At 50.7% G+C, this 17,585-nt stretch overlaps 1 protein-coding gene across 2 annotated transcripts in view; it reads right to left on the bottom strand.

The window, feature by feature from the left end:
- Positions 1-17,585, bottom strand: part of Cmip (c-Maf inducing protein) — a 200,765-nt gene that overhangs the window by 37,126 nt on the left and 146,054 nt on the right. For both annotated transcript variants that reach the window (XM_052729705.1, XM_052729706.1), the window contains 3 exons: positions 11,851-12,012; positions 6,651-6,692; positions 161-223 (listed from right to left, as the gene is read on the bottom strand). In XM_052729705.1, coding sequence (XP_052585665.1) covers positions 161-223; positions 6,651-6,692; positions 11,851-12,012 — 267 coding nt within the window. The remainder of the gene's footprint in view (positions 1-160; positions 224-6,650; positions 6,693-11,850; positions 12,013-17,585) is intronic.

Genomic DNA, 17,585 nt, shown 5'->3' on the forward strand with positions numbered 1-17,585 from the left:
AGGACAGCGGCCCCAAGACGGGTACCTGCAAGCCTCCTTCCTGCCTGCACCCGGGACCCTGACTAGACTCGTGTTCAGCCAGTGCATTCACACGCACTCTAGCTTGCACACCGGTGCAAAAGGTGGTGGCCTTTGGTAGCACACTGCAGCGATACCATACCTTGCAGAAGAATTCACAGAGATCTGGTGGTGGGTGGTTGTTTTCCAGCAGAGGCGCAATTGCCTACAAGAAAAGGAAAAGCCATCAGTCAGCAGGACTTGGTGGAGGTGGGGGTGGGGTGGGAGCGAGGGGAGTGGTCTGCAGAAGAGAGCCCCACGCAATGAAATACAAACATCCCTCTCTACCTCCACTCGGTAGAGCTCCTTTGCTAATGTACAGATCAGGACTCCAGAGTGCGGGAAGACTCCAGACTAGTCCCACAGTGGCACATCTAACTTAAGAGGCTTCATGCCTAGCTGGCATTTATCCATATCACCTTCAAGTCCACAACTCCTGACTAAGCAGCAGGACATCTTACTGGGTGAACATGATGCAATTTTAAACCCCAGGAGGCTGGGGAGATGGCTCAGTGGTTAAGAACACTGGCTGCTCTTCCAGAGGACCCGGGTTCAATTCCCAGCATCTACAGGGCAGCTCACAACTGCCTATAACTCCAGTTCCAAGGGATCCAACACCCTCATACAGGCAAATCAATGTATGTAAAACAAAAATAAATAAATCATTAAAAAAAATTAAGGGATCTGGGAATCTTCTATGTTCCTATCTGTGCATGTGTGGGTGGGGAGAGGAGGGGTGGCTGGGCTCCTGGCACCAACCTTAGGGATGAGCACACAGGCTGGGCAGAGTCCTGGCTGAAATCCTGGTCTTGCCCTCTCCTAGTAACAAGACCACTGGAGCAAGTGGCTTTGTCTTAAGTGCAGCCCAAGTCTCCTTGGGGTCTGCTGTGTAACACTAAGGCCTGGCTGGTTCTAGGGGTAAGTGTGGAAAAGACTAACTACATAGAGGAGATGAGCCAGGTCCAGGAGTCATCCCGGCTGCTTGAGAGGCTGAGGCAGGGGTCTGGAACTGGAGGGTCAGACTGAGCTACAGAGTGAGTTTGAGGCCAGCCTGGGCAACTGGACATCAAGACTTTATGTTAAAATAACAAGTTATGAGCCAGGTGGATCTCTGTGAGTTCGAGGCCAGCCTGGTCTACAGAGCGAGTTCCAGGATAGGCACCAAAACTACACAGAGAAACCCTGTCTTGAAAAAATAAAAACAAAAACAAAACAAACAAACAAACAAACAAGTTACAATAAAAAAGTGTTAAGATGCAGCTCGGTGATGGGGTGCTTACTTAGTATGTGTGAGGCCCCAGGTTCAATGCCTGGTACCAGAGAGGAGGAACTAAAAGATCGAGATTGCTGGTGACCGGTTACTCAGGTGGGCAGTCCTCTGAGAGGAAGTCATCTCGACAGACAGAGCGGCAGCAGCCACCACTCAGACCAACAGGCAGAGCTGTGCTCAGACCTCTTCTCTTCTGTCTAGTCCTATCCAGCATGGTGGCCACCAGCCACAGGTGACACCTTCCATTTCAACTGACACAATACCAATGATTTTTGGAAGAAAAAAAAAAAAAAAGATTATTACCGTGTCATTCCGGCTCCATTTCTGCGGCTGGGCAGTCCCAGCAACTGAGGTCAGGGATCCCCAGGCCAGTGCAGGGCAAGTCCCACCTCTCACCATCCCACCCAGACACAGAGCAACTGACATGTAGACGACAGAATGACAGCGTTCGCAATGGTGGTCTTCAGTGCCCTACGCCAGCCTGCTTGACTACAACTGTGTGACCCGTCCACATGCAGGAGTTTGTACTGATCCATTGAGAATGGAAGGCCGAGTTTGGAGAGGTGAAGGCACAGGCCGAGGGTGGGGCACAGCTGGCAGGCAGCAGAACCAGGAGCCACTCTGGCGACCTCATGTGTGGGTTACTGTTCACTCTAGGTATAGACAGCCCCACTCCTCACATTACCACGGAACAGACCAAAGTATGGGGACAAGGATGATGTTGAAGGAGAAACCAGGCAATGAGGACAGCATGATATGGAAGGCAGTGGTAGGCCTCCCTGTGACCTGACCAGCCCAGTCACTGCCTCAGTTATCTGCTGTCTTTCCTCTGCCTCCCGGAAGCGGACCGTGCCCAACTCTCCACCCCAGGGCCAGACAACCCAGCACAGCCCTGCTCATTAAACAAAAGAAGGCTTCGGGTCACAGAGGCAGCAACAGGATGGGAGGCCCCTTCTCTGCTCACGAGGCACTGCCCATGTTCTACCCGGGTACCCGTGCAGGGCAGGGTGTGGTCCCCTTGGGTTAGGTCTCTCTAGTCCCTTCATGCCAGGCCTCCTTCCTAATGGAAGTGAATTACAGAGGGGATAGTGGGGGCTGGTTTAGCGCTGATAGCCGTGGTCAAGTGCCAAGGCCAACAAGTCATAACCCCATCTGATCCTGAGGCCCACGGGGGCAGACAGAGACCGTGGGTCAGGGAGTTTGCTAGGTCTCGGCTGGTCACGAAGTGCCGACTGTATTTAAATATATTGATAGAATCAATAAGCAAGCTCTCATTTTTTTTTTTTTTTTGAATCTTTCTAGAAGCCAGGCCCTTTGCTTGGCATGTTAGGTAAGATGGCTCAGAGAACCCGGAGCAGCCCATGCGAAAGGCACCAAACTGGCATTTTTATGGAGTCTGAGCACTGAAGCCACTGGACTGGAAAGGACAGCAGTTAAATAAAAATAACAAGCATGTCCAGACTGCAGCCTGTGGATCGCCACGAACGCAGTTCACAAAATCACAAACTTCAAAACATTACCCACAGAGCTGGTGAGATGCCTGGAGGGTTAAGGGATTGCTGTGCAAGCTTCATGACCTGAGTTTGGTTCCAGGGACCCACAGAGAAGGGACCAGTGGACCGGTTCCAGTTGCCTGCTGACCTCCTCGCATACACCACGGCACATACACAGTAAGTTTAAAATATAGAGGTTTTGGGGTAATTATTTTGGTAACTCAACACATGGCTCCTGAGCATGAATTCTGCAGATGCCAATGCTGTGCCATGATGTCAAAAGGTTGGACATGCCTCCTAGAGGCATCTTTATGAAAGTAGGTCTCATGAGGGTGCACTGGCCCCAAGGGGTACCTGGTACACTTAAGAGAGATTTCTGTTCCAAAGGCCTCTTGAGAGTGAAGGCCAGAGACGAAGAATTGTCGCACTCTGATAATGCCCAGGGTACCTTCAAAATGAGGAATTTCCCTCTGCAGATGTCACTATGCAGAGGGAGAGGCGTTTGAGCAAGACATTTACAGAAAGACCTGAAAGGATCTCCAGGCTGCACTGACAGGTGGGGAGACAGATATGGAACACGTCCCTTGTCACACTGCTCTCATGAAGAACAAGACCCTGGCCAGAAGCTGTTACTGTGTGTAAACAGCCCCTTAAAATGGTAATGGGAGAAGGGCAAAGCCATTCTCCCCTCCTTTTTTTAGTTCTAAGGATAGAAAATCTAGGCCTCCACCCACCTTAGTGGCTCTACTACTGAGCCACACCCCAGTCCCTCACTGGGGCACTCTAGGCTGGGGCTCTACCACTGAGCCAATGTTGCAGCCCTCTTTTTATTTTTTTATTTCCAGAAAAGTCTCATTAAATTGGCCAGACTGTCTTAAACTCATTATGTGGCCCAGGCAGACTTTGAACTTGTGATCCTTCTGCCTCAGTCTTCTAAGTAGCTAGGAAAATACACCTGTGCCACTAGGCTTGGCTCAAAACCTACTTAACAACAACAACAACAAAAGCACAGAAAAATACTAGCAATATCAAAGCTAAGTCAGCCTTCTATCTGTGGGCCCCTCATCTCTGTATGTAACAACCATGGTTCCAAATATTTGGAGGGGGGAAAAAAAACTGTGTCTGGACAGAAAGTAGAGACTGCTGCCATTGTCCCCCAAGGCACTACCATGGGGTAGCTGGCACCTGTTCACATTGTACCAGATGGTCTAAAATCCAGAGATGAGGTCACACAGGAGGATGTGCAGAGGTTATGTGTCAATGCCATCCTGTCTTCCACCAGAGACTTAGACACCTGTAGAGGCTGACATCCTCAGAGGTCCTCGAATCACCCACAGGTCCTGAGGGTGACGATTTTTTACTATCTTGAACACTTTCCCCCTCTTTCTGTTTTTTGGTGGTGCTGGGAATTGAACCCAGGACCTTGCACAAGCTAGCTAAGTGCCCCAGGTGCGTATGAATGGGTACACCACATGAGTGCCTAGAGTTACGGATGGTTGTGAGCCACCGTGGGAACTGGCACTTGAAACTGGGTCCTCTGAAAGAGTAACAAGTGCTTTTAATTGATGAGCCATCATGGCGCTAGCCCAGTGGCTCTCAGCCTTCCTGATGCTGGGACCCTTTAGCACAGTTCCTCACGTACTGGGGCTCTCCAACTATTCATTACTTCATTGCTACTTCATAACTGTAATTTTGCTACCGTTACGAAACATAATGTAAATATCTGTTATACAGGATATCTGATAAGCAAATTCTGCGAAAGGGACGTTCCAACCCCCGCAAAGGGTCGAGACCCACAGGTTGATAACCGCTAAGGTCTAGCCCAAGGACAACTGTTTTTAATAACACTAAAATGTCTTCACCCAGGCTAAAGAGATGGCTGCTCTTGCAGAGGACCAGGTTCAGTTCCCAGCAACAACATGGCAGCTCACAACCGTTTGTAACTCAGGCGATTTCTCCAATGGGCTCTCCTGACTTCCATTAGCACTGCTGGTACATGGTACACAGACACACAGGCAGACAAAACACCCCCACACATAAACACACACAAGCAAAGCACCCACACACATAAAGTAATAAATAATTAAAAAATTTTTTTAAAAAGTTCTCCAAGTAATTGTCACAGCCAGGTCTAGATTCTCTGAGCTTGAACCCATGTTAGCATTAAGTCTGCTTTCTTCACCAGCATGGAAAGCGGGCCAGTGCGGGATGTGTGTGCGAGCCCATGTGCCTCTGCTGGGGGGTGCGGCACTCCTATACACTGGAGGGGGGGGCGGGGGGTGATGACAACATAGGCCTTAATGTGGCCATTTTAGCCAGGTTCCTCAGAATAAACTTCTCCCCAAGGCTTCTATGTATGCCAGGGTCTCATGCTCCCTCCAGGCCATGGTGTCTAGAAGGACCTCGACACAATCTCCTCTGCAGCATTCACTCAGACCAGCACTGACCCAGCTGGTCTCACCACGGTCTTTGTGCACACTGGTCCTTTCTCTAACTGCCTTTCCCTGTAGTGACACTCTCCCACACTTCAAGAGAACCTGGTTCTGGAAGCAGCCCGACTGGCAAACAGGACCAGCTGGCTCTCCCCTATGACCTTCCGCCATCCATTACCACCCCTGACCCCGACTGAGGCATGCTTTTAATCATGACTGATCTGCTGGGGACCTGGAATCCACAAAGCCAGTCCTCCAATGGCAGGGCCAGCCTCTGGTGGGACAGAGCTGGGGTTTGTGAAGGTCTGCTACACAAGTTGACTCTCTGAGAGGACACCAGGAGAAAGTATGCACCAGGTGCCAGAGCGGGGGGAAAAGTGCTCCTGATCCCACGGAGCTATGAAAAGTCAGCAGCTCACCTCCCGATGTGTACACAGGGCTTGGCTCAGCTGGATAAGCCCGAGGGATACCAGGCCTAGCATGTTACTCCCAAAGCTGCAGCCTCTCCTCACAGGCTCACCCTGTTCTCTCCAGACCAGTGTCCGGCTTCACCTCCAATGCTAGCTCTGTTTCCCAGCTTCCTGCTCCCTTATACTTTATGCTCTAGGAATGCTGAAGCTTCCACGGTATGCCATATTGCTTTAACCTCTGCACCACACAGCTGTTTGCTCTTCCCAGGATGCCTTTACTCATCTGGCAAACTCCTATTGATGTTTCAAAGCCCAGCTCAGATGTCACTGCCCTGGGAGACTTCCCGGTGCTCTCTCAGGATTCTGTCACTCCACTCCCCACACTACAGACCTCTATTTTGCAGTGATCCCATGCATTTGTCTTCCTACGACAGATGAATTTGTGATGGCAGGGTGGCACCTACCATTGGCGAACTCAGGTAACAGAGCAGGACACACATACCATCCCATTTCTTTCCTTTTCATTACAACGTCTCAGGGCTTAAAATGGCCCAGGAAAATATTTTACCCAAAGGTGCTTAGGACGCTGCTGAATTCTGAGAAAGATTATCTTACTGTGTGTACTAGAGGGGTTTTAGTCACGGATTAATTAGGGGACATAACCGGGGCAAGAAAGAGAGGGTTTACCTGGCCAGTAACAGGGTGATGGCTGTAAGTGAAAGTCACACCTCCCTGGAGACTTGGGAATGAGAGGGTGACAGAGAGCTGCTCGCAGTGAACACCAAAGACTGACCATCATGCCCTTGTCCAGTCAGCTGTGCTCTGGGTTGCATCCCGAGGCAGGATGGGGAGTGGGCAGCAGAGTGACCTGTCAATGGCCGGGGCTGTGGTGCAGCCTGGTGCTTTAGGAAGAATCTCAGGCTGGGCACCGGGCTGCGGGCCGTTAGAGGGATGAGGGAATGGGAGGGAGGTTGTCAAGGCAACTTACCACAATGATGTTCTCGTGCTCCTGAGTGGTCAGGTTTGTGTTCTAAAGGACAGAGAAAGAAGGAAAACACAGTCATCAAAACCGGGCACTTGGTCCCAAGGATCCACAGCACGGCAAAACGTTTTCAGTGCTCCCCAGCCCCCTCCTGCAGCCACTTCTTCATTCAACACATCAGGCCAACTCTGGGACAGGGCAGGAAAGTGGGCACATCTTCGTTAACTTAAATTGTCAATTTAACACAGCCTGGATTGACCTGTGGGCATGTCTGTAGGGACCGCCTCAATTTGACTGTTGATGGATGTAGGAGGGCACAGCCCACCGTGTGCGGCACCATGCTCTATACAGACAGTCCTGGGCTGTGTAAAAAGCTAGCTGAGCACAAGCCTGAGTGAGCCAGCATGCAGAGCTCCTCTGTGGTTTCTGCTTCAAGTTCCTGAGTCCCTGCCCTGACTTCCCTCAATGATTGACTACAACCTATAAGCCAAAATAAACCCTTTCATTTCCTAAGTTACTTCTGGTCAGGATGCTTTATCACAGTCACAGAATGGAAGCGAGAAGAGCAGGCAAAGGGAACACGGAGCTTCCTGCCCACATCTCACAGCTCTGTGGCCTGGGGTGACTCATGTCTTGTCAAGACTCAGTTACCACTTTGGCCAATGGGGGTCTTGATACCTGCACCTCATGGGGCATGAGGATTCAGACTTAGTTCTAACACCGCTTAGAACCAGACGACGGGTTCATGACACACGAGGAAGAAAACAGACCTTTTGTGAGTCTCCACTCGGCGCTGGGTAGACCTTTTATTTTAGATCACTATGTTATTCCAGTTGTTCTCAAAGTAGGCCCCCAAGGAACACTGATGCACCACGAGTGCCCCCGAGATGTTCCAGCTAAACACACATTTGACAGTGGGTGTCTAAAACAAAACTAGGTTAATAAACTTGCTTTGTTTTTTGCTCTTTTTTTCCCTCCTGGATCTGGAGTCTGTTAAACTGACTGTATCGGTCGTTGCCCTCCTGCGAGTGTGGAGGAAAGGGGAGGAATCACGGGAAAATTCAAAGCTCCTGCTGTTCTCTTTTACACCTGTCAGCTGTCTCTCTTCTGGAAGACACGGGCCGCCACCAGTGTCCACTTGCATTTCTTCCTTCCTTTCTAATTTTTAAGATTTATTTATTTATTACATATACAGTGTTAGTGTTCTGCCTGCATGCATGCCTGCAGGCCAGAAGAGGGCATCAGATCTCATTACAGATGGTTGTGAGCCACCATGTGGTTGCTGGGAATTGAACTCAGGACCTCTGGAAGAGCAACCAGTGCTCTTAACCTCTGAGCCATCTCTCTAGCCCCCACTTGCATTTTTCCTTCCTTCCTTCCTTCCTTCCTTCCTTCCTTCCTTCCTTCCTTCCTTCCTAAATAATTTTTATTTTATGGGCATTGATGTTTTGCTTGCATGTATTCCAGATCTTGGAATTATAGACAGTTGTGAGCCACCATGTGGTTGCTGGGACTCGAACTCAGGACCTCTGGAAGAGCAGCCAATGCTCTTAACCTCTGAGCCATCTCTCCAGCTCCCCACTTGCATTTCTTAAAAGCCACATTTGGAGCTGAGAGTTGGCATGAGGCGGGGTCCTTGTCCCTACCATCACAACAGACTGATGGGAACAGGGGTATCGAGCAAGCCTGCACCAGCTGAAGCTAAAGGAAAGCTACCAAGCCGGACATCTGCCTTTGCCCCAGCAATCCGGGGTACAGGAGGCTGAGACAAGTGCCAGCGTCTAAGCACTGAGCAGTGTCCAGGACAAGCAGAAGGGTGTTCCTCTGACTGTAATCCCTTTATCCTCCTGTGAAGCCTGTTTCTAGTGAACTGTTAAAAAACACTAGTCACTCTGAGTCACAGCAGACGAAAGCCAGCTCTGCTCTTCCCTTACGGAGGCGATGAGTTTTGTGCTTGGTCCACGGATTCTGCTTCATTTTCACTTTGAAAACCTTCTCTATTACATTTACTCATTTCGTACGTGGGTATGCATGCATGCCACGGCACCAAGTACGGTGGGGGTCAGAGGACAACTCTCGGGAGTTGGTTTTCTCTTTCTGCCAGGTAGACTCGAGACCTAACGTGAGTCATCAAGCTTGGCACCAAAGGCCTTTATTCCTCCAGGCCATCTTGCCAGCCCCTGCTTTATGATGACAGGTGCTTTTTTTTTTTGACGACCCGCTGACTAATGAGTTACTTGGGGCTTATCACAGCACAGCGACCGACCCGATGCACAAGGAAACAGTGTTGGAACGGGGACCCGAAGCTCTGTCTGCCCTGAGCTCAAAGCTTTTATTTCTGCACAGAGCTATAGCATTCAACCCTGGGGCAGTTCCCGATGCTAGGCTGTGTGGGCACCTACACAGCTCTCTGAAAAGACTCAGGTGTACACAGCCTGTTCACTGGACAAGGAGACTTCTCTCTACATAGTTTTTGTAGGTTTTGGGTTTTTTAAAAAGATAAATTTGGGGGCTGGAGAGATGGCTCAGAGGTTAAGAGCACTGGCTGTTCTTCCAAAGGTTCTGTGTTCAATTCCCAGCAACCACATGGTGGCTCACAGCCATCTATAATGAGATCTGGTGCCCTCTTCTGGACTGCAGGCATACATGCAGGCAGAACATTGTATACATAATAAATAAATAAATCCTTTAAAAAAAAAAAAAAAAAAAGATAAATTTATTTTAGGTGTACCCGTGTTCTGCCTGCATGTATGTATGTGCACAGCTGTGAGCTTTCATGTAGTGGCTGGGAACTGAACCTGGGTCCTCTGCAAGAGCAGCAAGTGATCTTAACCACTGAGCCATCTCTCCAGAAATCATTTGTTTGGTTTTGTTTGTTTGTTTCTGAGATAGGGTCTCATGTAGCTCAGACTGGCCTGGAACTCACTACTGTCAGCAAGGATGGAAGTGAACTCCGGATCTTCAGCCTCCACCTCCCAAAGAGATTACAGGTGATCTCAGTTCCTAGATGCGATGTGAGCCTGGTCACTGGGTGGACCTGGGGATGGTCCCTAATTAGCTGCGTCCTTGGTTATCAACATCATCTTGCTAAGATTTAGAATCACCATGGAATCAAAAATTTGGACATGTCTGTGAGAGAGTTTCTAATTTGGGTTAATTGAGATAGGAAGACCCACCCTAAACGGGCAGCACCATCTCTGGGCTGGGGTCCAGGGCTGAATAAAAGGAGAAAGTTAGCTGAGCACCAGCATTCATCTCTCTCTGCTTCCTGACAGGGGATGCAGTGTGCCCAGCTGCCTCAGGCTCTTGCTCCCATGCCTTCCCTACCACGGCGGACTGTCCCTTCTTCGATCTGCACACCAAAATAAGCCCTTCTTCAAGTTGTTTTTTATCAGATCAACTTTAAAATCACTACTAAACAACTGGACATCTACCTGCCTGGCTTCTGAAAGGTGAGCGTCTTTCCCTCACTCTGGATTCGAAGCCTGAACTCAGGGCTGGACACTGGGCAGGAAGCCCTGAGGTTTGGAACCTCGACTGTGATTCCCACCAGCACACGGCCCTCTACAGAACGAAGCTCGCTCCCAGCTGCGTATCCACCCGGCTAGTCTATCTGCCACCACTTTCTACCTCACCAGCTCCTCTGGGGGGGGGGGGGGGGGGGGACCCCCGGCATTCTGCATCAGAGAGGACCCGAGTTCCTGGGCTACCCGGTGGTGGCCAGCCTAGGACAGTGGAGAAAGGGGGATGGTGTACTCAGGAGTTTGAAGGGAGCATGCACGGGAGTGAACTGCGACACAAGAGGATGGCACTCTCCAGAGAGAGAGGGATGGAGACATCACTCAGATGGTGACTATTTTAAACAGGGAGCCAGCAACCCTCGCATCCCCAGGGGCCAGGCAGGGCGCATAAACGAGAGCAGTGTGGCTATTTGCAGAGTGCAGGAAACAGCGCTGAGGGCAGTGCACAGATCCCAGTGGGTTGCCGTGGAGTTTGGGAATACTCCCTCGACTCGCTCGGGGCTAACGGATGATGCCTCTCCGTGACTGCTGCAGCCCCTGATGGAACATGGGCTGGGAGGGCAGTGGCTTGGTGTTATTCCACTGTCCACAACCGCGCCTGGCCGTTGGCACAGGCTCTAGCACAGGGCTGCCTGGCAAAGTGGACGGCGCTAGCCAGCCCGGAACAGGATGCTGAGTAGCACTAGCTGCCCGGTGTAGCCAGATTTTCCGTCTTTAAAGAGAACCTGGAAATGGCCATTGTGCTGAAATCCGATTCTTTTTCACTTTTTTGCCTTGTTTTATTGTTTCACGACTTCATATATGTATGGCAATTTCCTGCCGCCACCTGCATCACGCACACGGTCTGGACTTTAAAACGTTTGAGCGAGGCAAACGACGCCTATCTGTGGACAGCTGGGGCTGGGCAGCTGGGGGTGAACACGACAGAAAGCTGACAAGGGCCGGACAAAACCAGAATGAGATCCTGCCTCGCTGGACAGAGCAGGATGGGAGGTCTCATCTAGGGCTCTCAACCTGTGGGTGGTGACCCCTTTGGGGGGGGAAATCAAACAACCCATTCACAGGGTCTGCCTGGGCTGTGTCTCCAGCCTGGATACTGTCGAGAACTGAGTGTGGGGTAACCTCTATGGCAGCACTTCTCAACCTGGGTCTCGACTCCTTTGGGGGGAGGGGGGTCACATATCAGATATCCTGCATATCAGATATTTACACTACGATTCATAACGGTAGAAAACTTACAGTTACGAAGTAGCAATGAAAACAATTTTGTGGTTGGGGTCACCACAACAGGAAGAGCTGTATTACAGTGTCACAGAATTCGGAAGGTTGAGCACCACTGATCTACGGCTTTAGAGGACCACAAGCTGGCACTTGACCATAGTAGCTGCAGCGGCTGCTGTCAGAGCCGCCATCCAAATCTTGGGTCTGACCTAGGACTTAGCAGGGGCAACAGTCACCCTCTACCTCCAGACAGGCCGGAGGCATCTGGAGCCAGCGAGCCTCACTCTCAATGTCCCCAAAGCTTGGTGGGAAACACTGGTTTCTTTAGTAACCACAGGGGGACGGCACACCATGGGTAGATCTCTCTCCTGCTCACTCAGATGGGGCTGGCAACAAGATGGGGTGAAGACAGACAACTCAAAGGGGGAAGGAGGAGGCCACATCAAGCTGAGGGTGCATCTTACCTCCGAGAGCAGTTTTGAGACGATTTCCAGTGGCGCCTGGTTGATGGAATCATCCTGGAGTGGGGACGTGAGGGCCATGTCCACCAGTGTCCGTATCTCCTTCAAGACAACCTCCCAGCGGCTCGGGTTACTCAGGACTTTCTTGTATTTGTAAATCTTTTTCTGGGTGGAGAGAGAAGAGGGGGGTACATCACCGATTTAACCAAAAGACTCAAGATGATCAAAGAAATCTCCCTGGCAGGTTGGGGGGTGAAAAGGCCCTGGGAAGTTGTCAACCTGGACTGAGCTCTTCCCCAAAAGGAAATGGATGCATGAAGAAAGAAACAGGCTCCATCCAAGGTCAAGGGTGCGTCTGCAGACAGGCAGGCTCCGAACGCCGCCGGAACAGCAATTTCCCACCCTGTTCCCGATGACACATAAAAAGGAATTGGGAGACTGCTCTTTTAGATCGTGTCTTCCGCCAAGCTCAGTCCCCAAGTTGCCACGCACAGTCAGAGTGGGAATGTTCCCGGCCCACAGAAGGATTCCTATGAGCAGCGTTTGTGCCTGTGCCGACCCTATGAGGTCTCTTGGCAAAGAATAGGATGGTCAGGATGAAGCTCAGAACTCAGCTCCAGCTAGGTAGGGACTGAGTCCAGGACGGCCCAAGGAAGCCAGGCGAGGAAGACAGAGGCATGCTCACCTCAGTCGGCGGAGGCCTCCAAACCCGAATGCTGGGCAGGGGCTGCAGCCTCCTGGATTTGAGGCACGGTTAGTTCCGCCTCTCTGACATCATGGAAACAGAGGCCTTGAAGGGCGGAGGTCCAAGCCAAGCACTCCCCTCCCATCTCTGTCTCTGTGGCTGCCTGCCTGCTCCTGCGCCGCCCTGCTTGCTGGGACTCTCAGCAGAACGAGCTTCATCACTTAGTGCTTAAACTCCTTTCTCCTCGGGGGTTGGGGGTGGGGGGTGGGGTTGGGGGAGCCCTAATCTTAGAGTCACCGCACCCTGTGCCAGCAGCCAGATGGGGTGACATGCCACAACCTCTGAGCCAAAGACTGAATGGGGAAAGGGGAAAGAGAAGGGGAGGGGCCTTACTGTGCCATTTCTGAATTAAGAATTACAAAATGATTTGAGGACCTGGGCTGAAAAGGAAGTATTGGGAGATTTTGGGGGGGGGGGGGGGCATGCACATCCCCAATCCAACAGGATGGGGATGGAACCAGGGTGAGAATGGTTCTTTTTAGAAATGATTTCACCCGAAGGGCCCTAGGTCCCACATCCATAAATTAGGATGTGGGAGGTATTAGAGAAATGCCTCCCAGCCTAAGTAAGACCCACATCAATCTTAGTCCCACTTAGTTCATTTCCTTTACGAAGTTACACAGACACACACACACACACACACACACACACACACACACACTCCAGACAGAACATCCAATATGAATCAAACTCTGATACATAATTTGTCTCTTCCAAGCACTTACAGCCCACGGGGACATAAATGGCATACTCTGTCCTTTTTCGCGCACTCTGCACTTTCCTGGTGCTACCCACTTGCTGGTTGACCCCCTGCTGCCCCGGCTGCATCACATGCATAAACTTGTATCTACGGGGTGTTTTTTGTTTTGCTGAGGAAGGGTGTCAAGCAACCCAGGATGTCCTGGAACTTGCTAGGTGATCCAGGTTAACCTCCAACTGCTCATCTTCCTGCCTCCGCCGTCCAAGTGGCACTACAGGTGTGTGCCACCACGCCCAGCTCCCCGTGGCATTTTTAAATGTCCACCCCCCCCATCATTCCTTCTTTCTTCACTCTAGTTCTTTTGTCTGTCAACTTGTCCCACTCCCCTCTCCCCTCCCACCTCCATGACCTCATGGCTGTGCTGGAGCCCCTGGTTCTCCACAGCACTCCTTGGAGGCTGACACTGGGCTGCAGAAGTGAAAGCAGCACTGTGCACAGTGCGCGGGGGTGGGGGTGGTGGTGGAAGACAATCAGGAATGTCCACAGACTTCCACGCTCTGAGGATGGAGGAAGCGTGGCAAGTTCTGCTGGGGCCGAGCACCCCAGCGACAAATGTTTTGTGCCGGTGAAGAGGGTGGCCACGAGTGCGTCCCTGACTCCATTATTTTAATGACAAGATGTATACACCCAGGTCTACACAGGCTTCTCTGGACCTGTCACTGGTATTTCCCTCGAGGCTGTTGACGGATCGTCCCCTGAGCTCTGGACTCTCGGGTTTCAGTGTGTACTAGAAAACCATGTCCTTCTCAAAGACCGATAAACTATTTTTTAAAAGTTTCGTCACACAATGAGGATCACCAAGACAATCCATCCCCAGGTCATCCCACTTGTGCAGAGTGGAAGTTCCCATAAATCCTTCTGTAAGCTATTATGTTTGAAAGAAGAATTACTTAATTATTTCTGTAAAGATGATGTTCACTCAATTAAAAAAAAATTGAAACCATATTGAAAAGCACAAGGCGGGGGGGGGGGGGATCCTACAACCCAGAAATAGCCATCATTAATATATGTGGCAAGCGTGGTCATGGTCAACCCTCACATAAACTCTGCACAACATGGCTGGCTGTGGTGCCACATGTGTGTAATCCAAGCACTCATTTGGGAGCCAGAGACCATGGGTCTGCTATGAGATGGCTCATCCGGTAAAATGCTTACTGGGCAAGCATGAACGGTGGCATGTGCCTACAATCCCAGCACTGGAAGGGAGATAGGAGGATCCTTGGGGCTTGCTGGCCAGCCAATCCTGGCTGAGTCAGTGAGCTCCAGCCTCTCTCTCTCTCCCTCCCTCCCTCTCCCTCCCAAGTCTCTCTCACGCAATACACACACACACACACACACACACACACACACACACACACACACACACACACACACACGCGTTTGAGGCCATCATGGACTACAAAGAGACCCTATTTCAAACAGGAACTCTGCAAAATATAACCAGCCTATGAGGTGGGCAGCCATGGACAGCTTTCAGAACAGACACCATAGCGCAGTGGTTCTCAGCACAGGGCCCACATATCAGATATTATTTACATTACCATTCACAATAGTGGCAAATTTACAGTTACAAAGTAACAAGGAAAATAATTTTACAGTTGAGGGAGGCTGTCACCATGACATAAGGAACTGTATTAAAAGGTTGAGGACCACTGCCATAGAGACAGAGGAAGGGAGCCAGAGACAAACTAGCTTCAGAGACCAACCCTTACCTTCAGTGACCTGGCCGTGGTACTGACAGGCCTTCCTTTAGCTGAGGGACACTGCCTTCAGAGACAGCGTTCAGAGACGGTGCCAAGGCTGTGCCAAGGGCTAACACATTCAGTTAGCACAGGATAGGAGTAGGCACACTGCTAGCTAGGTTCTGATGAGCACTGTCTGGTTCAGTTCTAAGACCCTAGGAACTGGACCCCCGGCCCAGGTCAGAGCATCCTGCAAACAGATTCTCAGTCAAGGGACCGAGTTCAAATAACTTAGGCTTGGCAAAGCAGTGAAAGGAGACGTTGGTGCAGAGGGTGAGAAAGAGATGGGGAGGCCTGTCTCCTCGGTGTCCATCTGAAGGCAAGACGGGTCGCCAGCAGCTCTACTGGCGCCACCCACGGAAGTTTTGCCAGAGTTCTCACTATTACCGCATCTGCTCTAACCACCAGACCGAGCTAGAAGGGCATGGGCTTTGCCAAGATGGACTTAAGTGACCTTGAATGGATTATTCCCAATCATCTACCCAGTGAAACAGATCATGCTTGTCTCTGTACGTAAAAACATTAAAAAAAAAACAACCAAATTTTAAGACTTTTGGAGGAGGGGATAACAGCCAATAAGTGGGGCATCTTCTACCCTGATGACATGGGCACCTGGCAAGGTCATCTACGTGGGTAGCAGAAATTCAATCCTGCTAGGGGCTTTCAAACTCAGGCAAATTTGCCTGCAATTCAGGGAGCAGAGGCCACGGATCCACATGTTCCCTTAAACTAACAACTGATGTCTTTCTGGAGCCTGAGATAAGATGGTCTCAGGGCCACAACCACTCAGGCACAGTCATGGTGTCCATGGTGAGCAGGCTGCAAAAGCAGATGATGCCGTGAGCAGGACAGAGCAGCCATAGCATCTGCTGTAGGACCGTTGGAATCCCAGTTCACAAGACTGTCACAGCCAGGAGGGAGAAGCAAGCAGCCTAAAGCCAAGCGGCCATAGAGACTCAAACTGGCACGAGCCAAATCGGGCTGCAGAGTCTCTAAAGGCCTCACTCTTTCCATCCCAGCCCTCGGGACCAGTGGTGTCCAGGGGAGAGGCAGGATGGGTCAGCCAAGAGACACTGAAGAGGTGTCAAGGACGCTTGGTGGCAGGGTAAAGGTCAGGAATAAAGCCACGGGCTGGACACAGGTGATCAGTGGGTGAGAAGCATGAGAGGGAATGGCAGGAGCAGCAGGTAGGAGGGTAATGATGCTGCAGGCAGGGAGTGGGTGGAGCAGACCATCCAGGTCCTTAGCCACACCCCAGGTGACATGTTAGAATCATCCCTCTGATGAGCTCAGCAGGCGGTGAGTCACGGTGGGGGCTAGGATGAGGCCACTTCTGGAATCCTAGCTCCCTAGAGGCAATAGTCTTCCCACTGAGTCTGCTCTGCCAGGAGCCATGAGTTGTGGAGGGGAGACAAGGGTCCTGAAGCTGTCTTATGGCTGGGCACATGACTGATGTTATTATAAGGCTTGACTTAGTGTGGGGGCTGACAATATGAAGCCCATGTTCAAACCCAGGCTTGGCTGTTTGTATACACTGACGCCGAAACATGGCCCTATGGGTTTTCTAAGAGTTGTAAAATTCAAAGCAAACAGAACGTGCCACAGAAAATTGAGTGTGGCCCTCAGAGCCCCAAAGAGCCGCCACCTGGCCCTGCATCAACAGTGCCTTGCCAAGCCCTGGCTCATGAGTCAGACCCAAGTTTGGGAGTAGACACACGGAGAGATGCTCACAGCTGGCCATGGTGGCACACACAACTGTCACACCAGCACTGTGGGGGGGAGGCAGAAGGAGCAGGAACTCACGGTCATCTTTGGCTATGTAAGAGTTCAAGCCCAGCCCGGACAACTTGAGACTGTGTGTCCAAACAAAACAACAAAAAGCAAGGCAACCAAACAAAATGGTTTTGATGCTCGCCGTTACAAGCTACTGTGGAAATACGCATTACAGCGGTACAGAGATGCCATTTCACGCCCACTGAGGTGACTATGATGGGAAAGACAGGCAATATCAAATGTTGGCAAAGATGTGGTCACACCAATCCCTGAACATGGCTCTTATGAAGTAAAAACGTACAGCCACACATGGCAAAAATCATTCAAGTCCCTGCCTCCCGCCCTCTTGTGCTGGGGAATCAAACCCAGGATCTCGCACGTGTTCTTACCACTGAGCTATGTCCCTGACTGTTTGGCAGTCTGAAGATGCCAAGCATGCACTGACCACATAGCTCAGTGATTCTGTTTCTAGAAATCTGCCAGAGAAAAAAAAGAAAAGCCTGGTCCCACAGAGATAAGCACATGAGTGTCCATGAACAAAGTCAATGTGGTGGAGCCACCCTGGAGATGTGGAAAAAAATGGAAAAAAGAATGAATGCATCTTGCGACAGCCTAGATCACCTCACGGCCACTGTGTCTAGTGACAGAAGTCAGATATAAGACATACAGTTGGTCAAGCCATAAATTTACTAAAACCATCAAGCTGCATACTTACTAT

This window comes from Peromyscus californicus, unplaced genomic scaffold, assembly GCF_007827085.1.
Source record: "Peromyscus californicus insignis strain IS unplaced genomic scaffold, ASM782708v3 Scaffold_8__1_contigs__length_139910024, whole genome shotgun sequence".
Taxonomy (NCBI): domain Eukaryota; kingdom Metazoa; phylum Chordata; class Mammalia; order Rodentia; family Cricetidae; genus Peromyscus; species Peromyscus californicus.